Below are 14718 nucleotides of genomic sequence, written 5' to 3'. Positions count from 1 at the left end.
ATGCAGTAACTCATTTGAATAGGAGCCAAGGCAATATTCCTTACTGGGGAAACATGCTCACTAAAATGTTTTAATGGAACTAGGATGTCAGAGTCATGATGGAAATTTGGAAATGCCTGTTTTGGGTGCACTGAAAATGAGTTGTTCAGATGAACAAGCTATTTATACAGACATGTGGTCAATACTGGATACCGGTTTAATCTTCTGGTAATCCAGACATTACCATATGGACAACCTGCACAGATTGATCTGATGAGGCCTCACTGGGTAAATGAATATCCTGCCTCAGTTAATTTGCTGAGATTTTTTGTTAGCTTTTATCAGGAGAAAAAAAATGCTTTCCAGCACATAGTTTATTCACAGTGACATATAAAATGAGACTGATGACAATCGACACAGGTTTAAGGCAGCTTGTTTGACAAGCAGCTCATGATGGTTTGGACAGTTATCTCAAGGGCTTTCTTTCCATATTTCATTGTTTGCAGCCAATGCACAGCCTTTCCAATGTGGAACCACCTTTGCACATACATATCAGAGAATGCATTCAGTTTTCTCTTGAATTTTGCTTTCAGTGATGTACCTGCAGTAATTTTGTTTAATACCATAATGGGTTATTTAGTTTTATTATCAACCTCTGCTTTCTCAATCTTCTGTCCTGTGAGGAACTGCCATATTCCTCCTCTGTAGTTCTCATTTCCCAGGGCATATACAAAGGCATCCACTGTTGGCACAGTCTTGGCAACAAGAGCAGGAATCTGTCATGAGACACAATATTTATTACTAGGAAAATTGAGAAGCCAGTGGGCTGATGTCAGCCTATGTTTAGTTTCCATTTACCAAAAAAAAGCCTGTTTCCAATAGCATTAGCTTGCTACTCCCAGACAGGGGAGAAGTAAAATCAATTTAGCTGGTGGGAAGTCCTACTCAGGAAATTATAGCTTCCAGGAGAAAGAGTTTAGGTTGGCATTTCCTGAAACAGGGCTCATTCAGTTGAGAGTGAATACCAGCACTTAGGAGGAGTGAAAGGTGTGCCGTGGACACCTTTGGATGGATAAACACGCTGATGTTGGTAACACATTTAATGTGGGATACTGAATACAGTAATGCATTTGGTGACTTGAAACTGGGTTGATTTGGGGGCATGGAATCAAAGTTGAAAGGTTTGATGTGATATTACTGAGTCCCAGCAGTGGCTTTGGAGCCAAGACTCATGGAAGAAAGGGGGAAAAGGAGGCAGCAGAGCCTTAGGAGTGATCAATTATAGCTTCCCTGAGGGGAGAGAAGTATTAGAAATATGAATGAGACAACCAGTCTCTTTAAAACTGAAAATTCTGAGCTAGTACCTCACTCTGAGAAGGACACAAAAAGCTCCTACATGGCACAGAACAGTACAGTTCAGTACAGGTTACACACCCCTAACTAACTGCTGAAGAAAAATACCCCTGACTTCCTAAATTTTTGCTTGATCAAAGCAGTAATGCAATGCCTTTTATATCACTGTGCTTGCCTGTTTTCACTAAAAATGGTAGATGAACAGAATGCTTTGAGGAAAAGGACTACTTTTTATATATGTTTTTACAAATAAACCCAGTAGTGAGTAAACTGGCAATGTTCCACAGTGACAGAGAGAGGGGAGGGAGGAAATGTCACTTTGGGGTGGGGGGCACCCACATACCATGCGGTATTTTGGTGGAATGAACATCACATTTTCCACTGCTGCATAGGAGCACAGGAGGCAGTAGGGACCCCAGCAAATGACCAGTGTCTTCAGTGGCAAACCAGTGTTAAACTGGAAAACAAGAGCAATAGGTTTGTGTTTCACAATCACACACTGCGACAAAAGGATGAGAGAGGTCCTGTGGGATTGTGGTTTGTGTTCAGCAGCAGAGGAGGATCAGCCAACAGGATATGGGACAGAACAGTGCAGCAGCCCCAAAGCCCTGATCCTGTGCGTGGGTGGGGAGTGACAGACGTGGCAAAACACCTTATGGTAGATCAGATAAATCTGTGTGTGCTAGATATAGAAGCCATGGCCAGTAACTTCTGAGAGGAGAGAGCAATTGAAAATTTAAGTGAAAATTTAAAAGCAGATTATAAGGAATGATATTTTGCTGACTTCCTACATGGTCTTGCAGACAAACTGTGTGAAGCCACTGCTATGCTGGTACAGATGCAGTAGCTGTGTTGTGGTGGGAGGATTTCTCTGTCCTTTGTGCTAGGGCCTATCCATGGTGTTCATGGCCAGCTGTTTCCAAGTATCTTATAAATATTAAAGACTAAGGAAGAGATAATCTCATCCCTAAATTTTCTGCATTGTAAATTTTCTGCACAGCCTCAGAGAATTGTGAGAAAGAAATCACATGCTAGTGCATACAAACTCACTGGAAAAAAGTAATAGACATAATGAACAAGAAATATATAGAGGGCACAAGTATTTATTCCATTCAGCTACAAACAAGTCTGCCTGACTGTCAGTATAACATTTCTCTTGAGATCTGACTGTCTTGACTGAGTGCAGGGGTTGGGCTATGCCCACCAGCCATGCATAGTGCCCCCGACTGTACAGCCTGCACCTCAGCAAACAACTCATATAATCACCACATTAGATTCCCATAAACCTGCCACACTGGAGCAATTCCTTTGTTTCTAGCTCATAAAGATTTCTGACTTTCCTCAGCCAAGTGTTAACACATGTATGGGAAGGCCCTTCTCTCCCCATGGGGTGCCTGTGTGTTTCCTTGCAGAGCTGTACTTCTGTCTGACTTCCTCAGCCATAAGCCAAAGGCCTGTAGTAAAGCAAGAAATAACAATCCTTCCTGAGATAAATTTCCCTGGATAAAAATTGATGTGCTATTGATAAATATTCTGTATGCTCTGTAGTTTTTTTTGAGGAGAGTTGGACCAGTGTTGATGGAGGGAAATCTTCAGAAACACTGGTCCAAGTTCCTCTTTGATGGGGAAATGTTTACAGCACTAGGTTGGGGCAAATGTGGCCATCTGGTAAAATGCTGACATTTCCAAGGATGGTGTTTCCATGAGCTTTCTGAATGGCCCCATCCTGTGTTGCACTGGGGAGAAGGAGCTGAGTCAAAGTCTTTGTGAAAGAAATTGGTTTTTTTCAAAGACTTTGTCTCTACTGAAGGCAGCCCTATTTTGTCACAGTGATTGTAGGGGTTCAGGGAGCTTTCTTACCTTAAAGTTCCCAGTTTTCCTGAACTTTTGGTGTATGGACTGATAGGCTGTCAGCATGATGAAGCCTGGGATCATGAAATTGAAAGTGGACAGAGCAAAAAGGAATGTGACATAGTTTCTGGGAAAGGTGAGGAGGGAAGAAAAAAAGAGTGTGTTAATTCAAGTCTAGTGCATTTATGCAAACTTGCTGTAAGTATTTACCAAATTGTAATTTTAAAATTGCTAAAATCACTTTTGTCAATGTGCTTCAGGTGCAGCATTTCCTGAAGGCCAGGTAAGCTGTGCCATGCTATTGTGTGTGGGATGGAAAGTCTTGTAGAAAATCACAACAGGTATTTGTATTCTATACCCAAACACCACTACTCAGACATCTCTGCTGGCCTGCATAAAGCTAAAAGCTTCATGAAAATATTCTGAAACTATAATGAAAATATTATGAAACTATTCTGAAAGAGTTTTAAGCCCTAAACCCAGAAAGGATGCAGGGTATAGATGAGTGAGGGAGTGGCAGAAAGCTGAGCACCAGGCTGTCCCACAGAGGAAGCTGACTGGGGTGATGCCTTGCCCCAGCTACTGGGGAGGGATATCTGCCCCAGGAACAGTGCTGGGCACAGCTGGGGGGGTTTGTGTGCCACCAAGACCGTCCTAGGGGATGGCAGTCTCCACTCTGCTCCTGTGGGAGCTGGCCCTGGCCCTCACCTGTCCCCTTTGCTGTAGTCCAGGGTGCAGCAGGTTCGGAGGGGTTCGTAGTCGTATTCTCCCCACCCCAGCAAGGGCATCACGGACCAGAAGGCAGCAAACAGCCATGCAAACACCATCATGGAGGCAGCTGTGCTCCACTGCAGCCTGCTCCCTGTGGGAAGAGGAAAGGAGGTCTCCATGCCCTGACAAAACCACTGGAAACAGCTGTCAGGCCCTTGGGCCTCAGGCAGAAACAAGCAGTTGTTTGTGCTTTGTATCCTGAAGCTGACCTGAGTCTGGAGGAATCAGTCTTCCATAAAATATGAAGGAAGCTTTTAGGAAACAGCAAACTGTACTTCCCTTTTGTGTGTTTTACTTAGACAAATGCTGTACTGCTGCTCAGCTTTGTACCACACTGGAGATACAGCTGCTGTTACAAACATTATATTCTTGTGTTTTGGGAATGTGTTCAAGGACACAGATGAGGCAGCGAGTACAATCAACAGGGTGATGCAATAAACAGTGTTTGAAGAAACTGAGTGTGGGGCAGGTCAGAAATGTGACTCTGCACACACTCCCCAGCCCCTGTCCTCTTCCTTCCTGCCAGGCCAGGAGGGTGTGGATATCTCATACACCCTGTTCTAAAATTACTGGTCATCAATATACATATGTGATTATATATACACAACCTGAGAACAGAGCTTGTTCTAAAAATACTACTGGACAAGTAATTTTGCCCTTAAGATCATCACTTATAACAGGAAATGTGAAGCTCAGCATTAGTAATTTTAAATAATTTTATAATAAAGTGTTCCCTTGTGCCTATCGCATCCGTTTCCATCAAATACTATTGGAATGTAATGGAAGATTGGAAACTTGAGAAGACACAGGGAGTATTTCTTCATGGAGAAGGCAGGCAGCCTTCCCTGCTGCTGAAGGATGTTGTGCTAGCCTCACTGCTGCATGTAGAAAGGTCTGGATAATTTTGTTACTGAGGCCAGTGTCTGTCATCATGCCCATGCTGGGCAGCCTGTGACGCCAGCAGCACCAGCAAGAACAGTGACTTTCCCCAGCACTCCTTCCTAATCCAATCTCTCATTAGGGACAAGAAATAATGTAATTTTCACTGAGGTTGGGAAGCAATCTTTTTGTCTGCCCTTAGACAGCAGCATCATGACAGCAGGCAGGAAGATTCAGGCCAATACTGATCTATCCCTGAGAGGTGAAGGACTGGGGAAGAGGTGCATTTATTTTTAGACCTGGTGAAATCAGCTGCTGGTTGACCCTTCAGAAATATTTACACACATATCAGAAGTAGCTAAATATGTAGGAATGTAAAATTAAACAAGCTTGAGATTATTTTAGTTTTACTCAGAAAAACCACTTTCAGTAGAACAAAGGTGAAAGAATTGTGCTGTCCTCATGTGGCAAAAATGTCCTCCCCTGAGAAGGCTGAAAGCAAGAGCAGAAGTTGAGAGCAGTTCAGTTGTTTTTGTGCACAGCAGGCCATTGCTTCACCTTAGATGCCTTTTCTTGGCCTGATAAAATTTGATGTAATAGCCATGTAGGTCCTAATTCAATTAAATGCACGTGCATGGGGTTCAGCATATGCTTACAGATATAATTCTTAATTAGGGCCCCGTGCTGGCAGTTTGGTCCTATTAAGTCCAATCATTCTTGTGCTTTGGTTTTCTCTCTTTGAAAAGCAAAAGCCAAGCCTCTCTTTTCCACACAGTGAAATAGTAGTACAGGGAATTTTAAATGATTTCTCTAATTGCTTTGGAACAGAAAGACTGCTCCCTCATCATTCAAAGTTTACTAAAATTGTGATGCCAAAAGATGAACTTTTAGCAAGTGCTAGATAGAGCATGGAACCTTAATCCTTTTGATCATGAAAGCCAGTTTTTAGTGATATAATCATAACTACATCTCAGGGTTTAGTTTTTGGAAACATTTATGAATGTATTTTTGTAAGATTTATGATTTATTCAAACATTTAGCTGATACATCTCTGAAAGATACATCTCTGACACTGGGCTGCCTTTCAGCTAGATTTCAGTCTGCTGTTCAAAAGGAGCATCTGAAATAAAAGGTCAACAGGATTTTCTATGATGAAGGGGAAAAATAGTCCCTTTTTCTCATTCCTGCAAATGGTTAAGTTATAATAGCTGTATAATATTAAGTTACAATATATACATACCAGGACAGTATAGGGCTTGTACCAAACTTAATGGCATGCATAATTTAAAATTAGCTAAGTTTGTCAAAGACAGAAATATCTGAAAATCAGACAAGGAAAAATATATATCAGTCATAAATTAAAGAGGTGTTAGCACCTACTTCATCCGCAGTGCAAAAAGCACCAGTCACTGGTGGTCACAAGTATTCAACTTTTGTAGGAATAAGAAAGCTGTAATATGTAATAGCTTATTTTGTGCATATCATTATAAAAAGCTCTTTAAAATAACCTAATTAAGGGGTTTTTTGTTGGTTTTTTTTTTTTTTTTTTTTTTTTTTTTCTCTGGTTCACCATCATCTTAGACTGTCTTGGTGATTACCTACTGCTTCAGTGAAAAACACAAGATGTGTAAAAACATCAACATTTTGTCAGGGAAAACTGATAAAGGTGCAAAGCTAGATGAAGGGAATGCAGGCAGTTTGACAGGAGTTTAGGACTTTTAATTTGACAGAGCTGACAGCTGCAATTTTAGCAAATGGTAGTTTGGTAATCTTTGAATACCGAAATAACAACCCAGGTTACCTTGGTTGTTAAGGATTAGATAAAAGTCACTGTAATTCTACTTTTAGAAATTGAATGCTGCTGTGAAATCCCTGCTGGATTTGCTTGTCTTCTCTTTTATAATATTGAGAGAAATACTGATATAAAACACTTCAGATTTTCTGTTTCCCCCTGATTCTGAAATGCAAGTTAAAAATTTATATTTTTTTCTTTCATTTTAAATCTATAACATTATACTATGCTTATGAACTGACCAGGATCCTTCCCCTCTTCCCAAACTTCTAATGGCAGTGTGAGTGGCCAGAGAGGAACTGACAATGTCAGTCTTGATCTAAACTGGCACCTTCTGTCCTGAATACCTGGCTGCTGAGACAGAGCTTCCTCAGAATCTGCCCTTTTCTTCTTCACTGTCAGGCACTAACATATACCTACTTCTGCTTTCTCCTTTTCCCCCTAATGATCAAATTTTCAAATCTTTTTTTCCCATCTTGCTAGGGATTGACATTGATACCCTTCAGACTCCCCTGCTATCTCTCCTCTTATTGCATACTTTTAGGTTATTTCTCTAGTTCTCTCCTCTTTGCTGTGAAAGTTGCATCTCACAGAGCCCAGAGCCACACTAAGGGGATGAAAAGAGTTGCCCAGTGTGCTTACCTAGAAGTAAAAAAAAAAACAAGAGAGGGGAGAGTAAAATATCCTGACCTTCTCTGTCCTGTGGGGTAATAATACTATTTTCTTCCATATGCCAAGCAACACCAACCTGATTTCTGCTGAGTGGCTTGTCTAGTTATCAATACACTGTAAAGGTAATGCTTTATCACTTAGGGCTGTGCTGACTTCCAAATTTAAAAACCTGGTCAATTTTCAGAATGTTAGTGAAGAAATTTGTGATATTAGCATCCAGAATGGTTGTAAAGTCCCAAGTTATCCCATCATCATAGTAATCTCTTACATTTTCATCAGCTCTTTCTTCCCAGAAATAGAGATAGTAAATAATCAAGTGCCAAGCTGAGGAATGCCACAATGAAGGTTTTCTTGGGAAACTGTTAGGATGTAACAAAAAACTGGGGATGATGTAATTGAGCTTGGAAGGAGTACCAGATCCTGGGGAGTGAAGATAAAAGGTTGATAGCTTTGTATTTTAGGTAAAGGTATTTTGTACCTTCTGTACAGGCATGCAGCTTGCACCAGTGTCAACAGGAGTTTAATGTATGGATTGAGAACACAGCATAGCCTGTGGGCTTGCTGTAGCACATCTATGAAATATGACTTACTCTTCCTTGCAATCAGCATGTCAAGAATTGAACTAGAAGGGGCTGGTTTTCCTGGAATACCCACAGGGCATGAGCACCTTCTGGGTTTTTAGTTTTGTTGTTCAAAATGTTTGCTTTAGGAGCCATGTTTGGCCATCAGTAAGTAACAATCTGAGCAAAGTAAAGAAGCTTGTGCCCTTAGGGTCCTTCTGTCCTCTTAATGTAGTGTATGTTCTTGACTGGAGGAGTTCATGACACAAAAGCATTAAAGTCAGTGTGGCAGAGAGTAAAATGTCTTTCCCAGAGATGCTTATTTTCAGGCTCTCTCTTGTAAAATACAGATGCTCCTCTTCCAGCTCCAAATGCATTTCAGTGTCCAAGGGGTGTTAGTATGGATTTAGCTCACAGCCTGCATTATTTGGGGCCTTTGTCTAGACATGAAAAAAATATATTTCTTTGCCTGAGCTGGATTCCTGCAAAAATTGCAGAACAAAGACGTTGGCAGCCTTTCCTCAACAGGATCATCAGACTGACCATATTCCCTGTGTGTTTGGGTGTGTTTTGCCATTTGCTGCTGGAATCATATGGAGGCTCTGTGGGCAAAAAAAAGTCTCTTGCACCCCAAAATGGCTGTATGTTGCACAAAGGGGCTGCTGAGCTCTGTCTGCCCAGTCATGCCTCTGCATGGGCTCTGTTCCAGCCCCTGTCTGCAGAGGCGGCTCTCTGCTTACACCACACTCATCTGTCATTAGTAAACTCTGCATGGACATGATGATCTGTTGGGTACACAGAAGGGTGTTGGATGAAAGGCTAAGATGAATAGATTTTTGTTCAATATGAGGAATTGGATTTTATGTGGGATTTTGTTTTAAAGTCTACTTATGGATTTAAAGAAAGTATGGCAAGAGGGTCACAAATTGGATGTGATCAGGACAAGGAAATATCTCCTGAAGGTGATTGATAATTTCCCCCTTGTGGGAAAAGGTCCTTTGGAGAAACTGTTTATATTTTCTGTATCTAGTGTGTAAGAAAAACAAACTTATATATAAAATACACAAATAATAAGTATGTGCTTGCTTTGATTCTCAGAAACCTGAGCCAGCTGCCTTTTGCAGCACATGGGTAAGGTTGGAGGGAAACTGCAGCCCTTACTTGTACAGTAGTGATGGTATCGGTCCCAGGCCACGGCAGCGCTGGAGCTAATGCTGGCCAGGGCTGTCAGGAAGCCATGGAATCCATGGATTTGACAGCCATCAGAGCCATAGGGCCAGTATCTGTCAACAAACAAGGAATATGTTAAGGAAATGACAGAGAAAGGTGAAGGCGTGTTTGGAAATTGCATTAACAGGGAGGGTAAAATGATAGCCTGTGCACATCCTGGGGCTCTGTCTGAGAAACACTGTGAAAAATGTTACTGTGCTCGCTTTTAGGCATTTGCCAGCATTTTTCCTGCTGTGGTGTCTCTTACAGTACAACAGCTATTTGTACTCTTAATACTGAGAAGAAAATATAATCCTGCATCTGTGTCTTAAAAAGGTGGAGTTTTAAAATTTGAAATCTACATTTCATCCAATTATCCATATCTTCAAGATGCGCCTCCTTTGTGAGGAGCCAATTTGTCAATGTGTGCAAGTCAGTGCAACACAACAAACAGATAAAGACTTGCAGACAAATTTAGGGTCAATCTAGAGGTTTAGTGAAGTGATATTTTGATATTCAAGTAGTTTCTATAACCCTGGTAAAGCTGTCTGGCTAAATGTCTTCTCTAGTCAGTCTTATAATCAGTCAGTGATGATCTGCAGTAAAATCTGCTTTTCTACTTGCCATAGAACCATGTAGGGTTTTGTTTTGTTTCGGATTGAGGGAATGAGAAGTTTGGCTATGACTTATGGTAGAAAGAGAGCCATTTAATTAGTTAGACTTCTTAGAACTGAAGGTGCTGATTTTCATGTGGCTCTCCCAAGGATGCTTTAGGAAAACCTCTGTGCCATACCTGAGGAAGCTGGAGAAGGCAGCGATGAAGGCGTTGATGCAAATCCCGCAGTCGGCCAGGGCGATGCTGAGCACCAGCAGATTGCTCGGCGTCCGCAGCTCTTTGATTTTGCGGAAAGAAATAATTGTCAAGCCATTCAGACAGAAACCAAGCAGGGCTGAAAGACAGAATTGTTTGGTGTGATTCAACTGGAAATTGAAAATAACTACAATGATACTGCAGTTTTCTTTGATGAGAGAACAATAATTACAGTAGAATCTTATGCATGGGGAATAGATCTGTAGTGGTCAGTCTGCACGCAAGTTTCAAAGGCTTTCAGAAGAGAACTCATAGGTGACAGGCTCAAGCCAGTGCTTCAGACTTCTTCAGTCATGTGGAGCAGATGCAGTTTGATTTTATTTGTAATTCTGCCTTTTGTTTTAATAAGAGAAACTGGATTGTCAGGCTCCATGCAGGGACACATGGTTCAGGTTCAGAGCAAGCGAGGTGCAGAGGAGGCAGTTTCAGGACAGCCAGCATATGCTGCTGGTGTACACGTCAGGCCTGACTTTGCTAGAAAAATGTTCTGCATTTAATATCCATTGTAGCATTCCTTTTTGTTTAAGCACAGAAGTCCCTCAGCCATGTTTCAGTCAGCCTGCCTCCCTTTGGGCTTCTGTCTCAGGGTAGCCTACACAGTGCTTGAATTACACCAGCTCAATCTTATTACTGTCCCTCGTCAACAGACTATACATGGAAAGGAATAATCTAATTATGAAAAGCAGTCACTGATAGATTTAAAAAAATAAGTTTATGTTGTTCTTCAGGGAGGGATCCAAGCAACCCAAGCTATTCACCCAGCACAGAGCTGTTCCACTCTGAAGCCCATCCTTCACTGGTTTAAAGTCAAGCTTTGTCCTTTAATGCCCTTTTCAAGGCGACCTGAATTAATTTAGCTCTGATGAGGATCTGACTCAACATCCAGTCTCTAAGTCTCAGTTAGATGAGAGGCACTATGTCTTTGTGTTCTTCTTGGAAAAAGAAATGCTGCAGCACAGAAAAAATCCATATCCCCTAATTCTGTAAAGTAGTGTAGTTACTTATGCTTATTGTCTTAATTCTGCAGTTACATAAGATGGATGATTTTTTTCTAGCCAGAAATCCTGCTTCTACCTTAATTGCATTAATGGCTGATGGCATAACCATAGAAAGAGCTGATGTGTGTCTATCATTGCACAACATATAACAAAATATATTTCCAGGAGAAATATTTGGAGCCATTTGAGATCTGCTGTTTTTATTTCCTCCCTGCCAGATTACCTCCCACCCACAGGGTAAAACTGCTGTCAACTCTCTCAAATGCAGAGAAGCCTTTAGGAGAGATGTGTTCTGAGCATATTTAGAGTAGAGCTGAAGAGTTATTACTATATCAGATTTTTTCTATCTTTTCCCTCTTTTTGGAAGCCTCAGGCTTTACCAGATTCTGCTTTCTTGAAGGTCAGCATGAGTGTACAAATAGAGAACTTACTAATTTTTTTAAAAAAACATTGAATTTTCATTTTTAGATCAGCAAATATGTTCACTTAATAAAGTGAATGCAACTGTTCACCACAACCTTTCTTTGCTAACTGCACTTAGAAGCTGCCATAAGAAAAGGAGAGGTTTTTGTTGCCTTTGTCTCAAAGTGTTTCAGAAAGTGAATTAATCCTTGTTTAGTTTGGTCTTCTAACCCAGGTGTCAATAACAAAGTTTTACTGCCAATCTACTGGGCACATTCTGCCTAAAACCCTATGGAAAATACTTATGTTTAGTAAACCATAAATGTATTAGACTGCACCTAGTTTTAACTGAAGGTTACCACAGGGCTCTTTGCTGGAGCTTCCACAGCTGCAGGACCCTGGCAGGCTGCAGCCCCAGCACAGGACAGGGCTGGCAGGGCCGCGGTGCCACAAGCAGGTCCCCAGCAGGACCCAGCTGTGGGGCTCTGCCAGCCCCCAGCACTGTCCCTGTCCTGCTGCTGCTTCCCACCCCTCGGGATGGGAGTGCAGGTCCTGCCAGGCTGTGCTCATGGCTCAGGGACTGTCAGCCAGGCTTAGCCCTGTTCGGGCAGCAACCTGCCCCTGGGCAAGATGTAGAAGCTTTTTCCCCTCTCTTCCAAGAAAGAGTGTCTGACAGCATTTCCAGCTTTCCTTTGCAGCCAGATACGAGCTGAGGTGCAAGGCAAAGGTGAGCTCCCCATGGGGTGAGCTAAGGAGCATTTATCCCACTCTGAGGGTGCTCACAGCTTCTCCTCCTCTGCTGCTGGGCCCCAAAATTCCCACATCCCCCTCTGATCAGCACTGTGCAGGAATGGCATCCCAGGCTGTGGGATTGACACCAACATTATCCTAGCTATGAGCCTTTGCTAACTGCCAGGTAGATACAAATTCACAGTTTTGTTGCAGTCTCTCAATAAGTGGAATATGCCTTAAGAAAAGATCACATTGGCTAAATTAAATTGATATGGTTTGTTACTTTTACCCAGCAGCCATTAATTGTAGTGCAGTCTGCAACCAATGCAGTCTAAACAAAACAGTTTGCAGGTTTTTTTGAGCAAACATGTTTAATTGTAAGACAGCCATCACAACCCACAAAACAAGCAGTCCAATTTTATTGAGAGATTATCAGTCATTTCAACTTTCCCCAGAGGAAGATAAAATTGCCTTTAAAAGTCAGCAACAAAATATTAAATCCCAAATTCCTGAGAAGAGAGCTGAGTAGCGATTACTTCAGTGCCACAGCTATGCATAGAGTGCAGATCTTCACAGCAAAGAGCTTGCAGCTCACCCTGATTTACTCCCCAGAAGTACTGGTGAAGTAGCCACAGTAACTAGGGTCAGCATACCACAAATGCTGCTGTTCACTTCAGTTTTCCTTCCCCCTCTTACCAGAAATAATAGGAGGAAAGAAATCTTGCTGCCGAGGTCCCAGACCAAACTTACCTTCTACCAGCAGGGCAGTGCCAATGGCAAACACTTCTATTTCAGTGAAGCCTTCAGGGAGAGGGTGTGCAGTGACCATTCTTATGGTAAATATGCCAAAAGATTTAACCTCTGCCCTCTGTTATAGCTGTGGGGCTGCCTTTTCTCTGGATCTCTCTACTTCCAGTAGCCCCAGGCTTCTTAAAGGAGCAGCTCACGTGCAAACACATGCTGTTATTATATAAAAGCTTTGGGGTTTTTACTCCCACCACTACAATCCCTGCAGGAATGTTATTAATGATGGGACTAGCATCAGCCCGCACTCCCCCTTCCCCTGCAAATCGTATTTCAGACACCAGCAAAATGAAAGCATTCATGGCAATTACAACAAGTTCTTTGTAGACACAAGATTAAGAAACCTGTCCAGTTAATTTTGCAACACTGGAAAAGAATTAAATGTTGTGGAACAAAGGAAACATGTAATTGGGGAGTGACCTGAAAAACAAAGGGGCACTCATTGAGTTGATAATTAGAGGAAAAGTATGAACGAATAATTTCTGCAGCTTGTAGATCTTCCCCTCATCCACTTTTTTAGAAAGTGTATTTTTCTGGCAATGACTGTTCTCTATATTAACATACTTCCTTTTTGTAACTGAGGCTTAAATTAATATGCACACTGGCACAGCTTGATTGAAGACAAACACAAATTACTGATTTGTGGCCCTAAACATACAAGGACATGAGTGCGTTGCTCAGTGGTAAGCACTGACAGGAATCACCTTAGTGTCCTTTTGGAGATGTTTGGGGACAGGAGTCTGGTGCACAGTGGCTCTGGAGTACCTGCAGCTTGTCCAACCTCCAGCTCACTGCCTTAACAAAGTGCCACTAGCATGGCAGTTGTTTCTTTGATACGTAACTTTCTTCATCCTGATAATCCTACTGCAAAATGGGAGCAGAAAGGGATATGAGCACAGGGGATATGAACTTCCCCCAGCTCAGGCCCCACACTGTGCTGACCTGGCTCCCTGTTGATTGAGGTCTCCGGCAGAGTGAATTCACTCCAGATGCCACCAGAGCTTGCTCGGCTCTCCTGACTACATGGTGAAGTCTCCATTTCAGGGGTGCATTTACAATCAGGGGTGTTGGTTGAAGAGGGTGGATGTTTTTCAGTTTTCACGAAATCTGTGCTTAAAGGCTGTGATGCCCAGGAGAACTGATTAGAGCTTCAAGACTGTTGTGAAACCATCTTGCTGAGTTTTTTTGATCTCTGGTATTCAATTTACAGCTCTTTTTGATGCAGGTAATTGCCTTGATGGATATGCTCTTAGATTTTGAAGTAGAATTCAGGGGGGGATGATATTTGTTAGGCTATACAGATATTTGGTTTAAGCAGAGTAAAATTACATTGCACCACATAAATCCATTGTTATGTTTGCCTTTCACTCACCTACATGTCTTGATGACAAAGAAGGTGACAGTCCTGCCTCCTAGCATGGCAAATGAATGATATAAACCTGTGTTTTAATAGTGATCCATTGTATGTTCTTGCAAAAAAATTAGTGCTAGATCTTGTAAATGTGCTGTAAATCTTCCTAGTGTGATAGTTCTGAAAATGGATGGCTCATTGTGATGCTTGTCAACATAAAGCTGCACAGCTCTTCTAGACTGGGGATAAAGGACACACATATTTGAACTGCCCTCCTGAGGCCTGTCAGGTACTTTTGGTTGCCTGCCACTGTACTTCACTCTCAAGCACACCTCCCAGATGTGTTGCACTGCTGGGAGTTTTGGTGGAGTGTTTCAAAGCCTGTGGGGCAAACTTCGCTCATTCCAATACTATTTTTATTTTAGGCTACTACCCCAGTCCCCTTGGATTTAACAGACCTTTATTAGAATTATTAACTTGACCGCTTTTCTTTA

At 42.0% G+C, this 14718-nt stretch overlaps 1 protein-coding gene across 1 annotated transcript; it reads right to left on the bottom strand.

Annotated features, from left to right (window-relative positions):
* Positions 1 to 402: 402 nt before the first annotated feature.
* RGR (retinal G protein coupled receptor) lies at positions 403 to 12898 on the bottom strand. Its single transcript, XM_054277201.1, has 7 exons — positions 12820 to 12898; positions 9860 to 10016; positions 9019 to 9140; positions 3892 to 4045; positions 3193 to 3310; positions 1676 to 1789; positions 403 to 755 (listed from the first exon to the last, which is right to left on the bottom strand). The coding sequence occupies exons 1-7, from the start codon at positions 12896 to 12898 to the stop codon at positions 612 to 614; spliced, it is 888 nt and encodes a 295-aa protein (XP_054133176.1). The 3' UTR covers positions 403 to 611.
* Between the last annotated feature and the right edge of the window lie 1820 nt (positions 12899 to 14718).

This window comes from Melozone crissalis, unplaced genomic scaffold (genome assembly GCF_028551555.1).
Source record: "Melozone crissalis strain CALT ecotype California unplaced genomic scaffold, PUWL_Pcris_2 ptg000019l_1, whole genome shotgun sequence".
NCBI classification, from domain to species: domain Eukaryota; kingdom Metazoa; phylum Chordata; class Aves; order Passeriformes; family Passerellidae; genus Melozone; species Melozone crissalis.
Note: the sequence above shows the minus strand (reverse complement) of the source record. Positions and strands in the feature narration are given on the sequence as shown.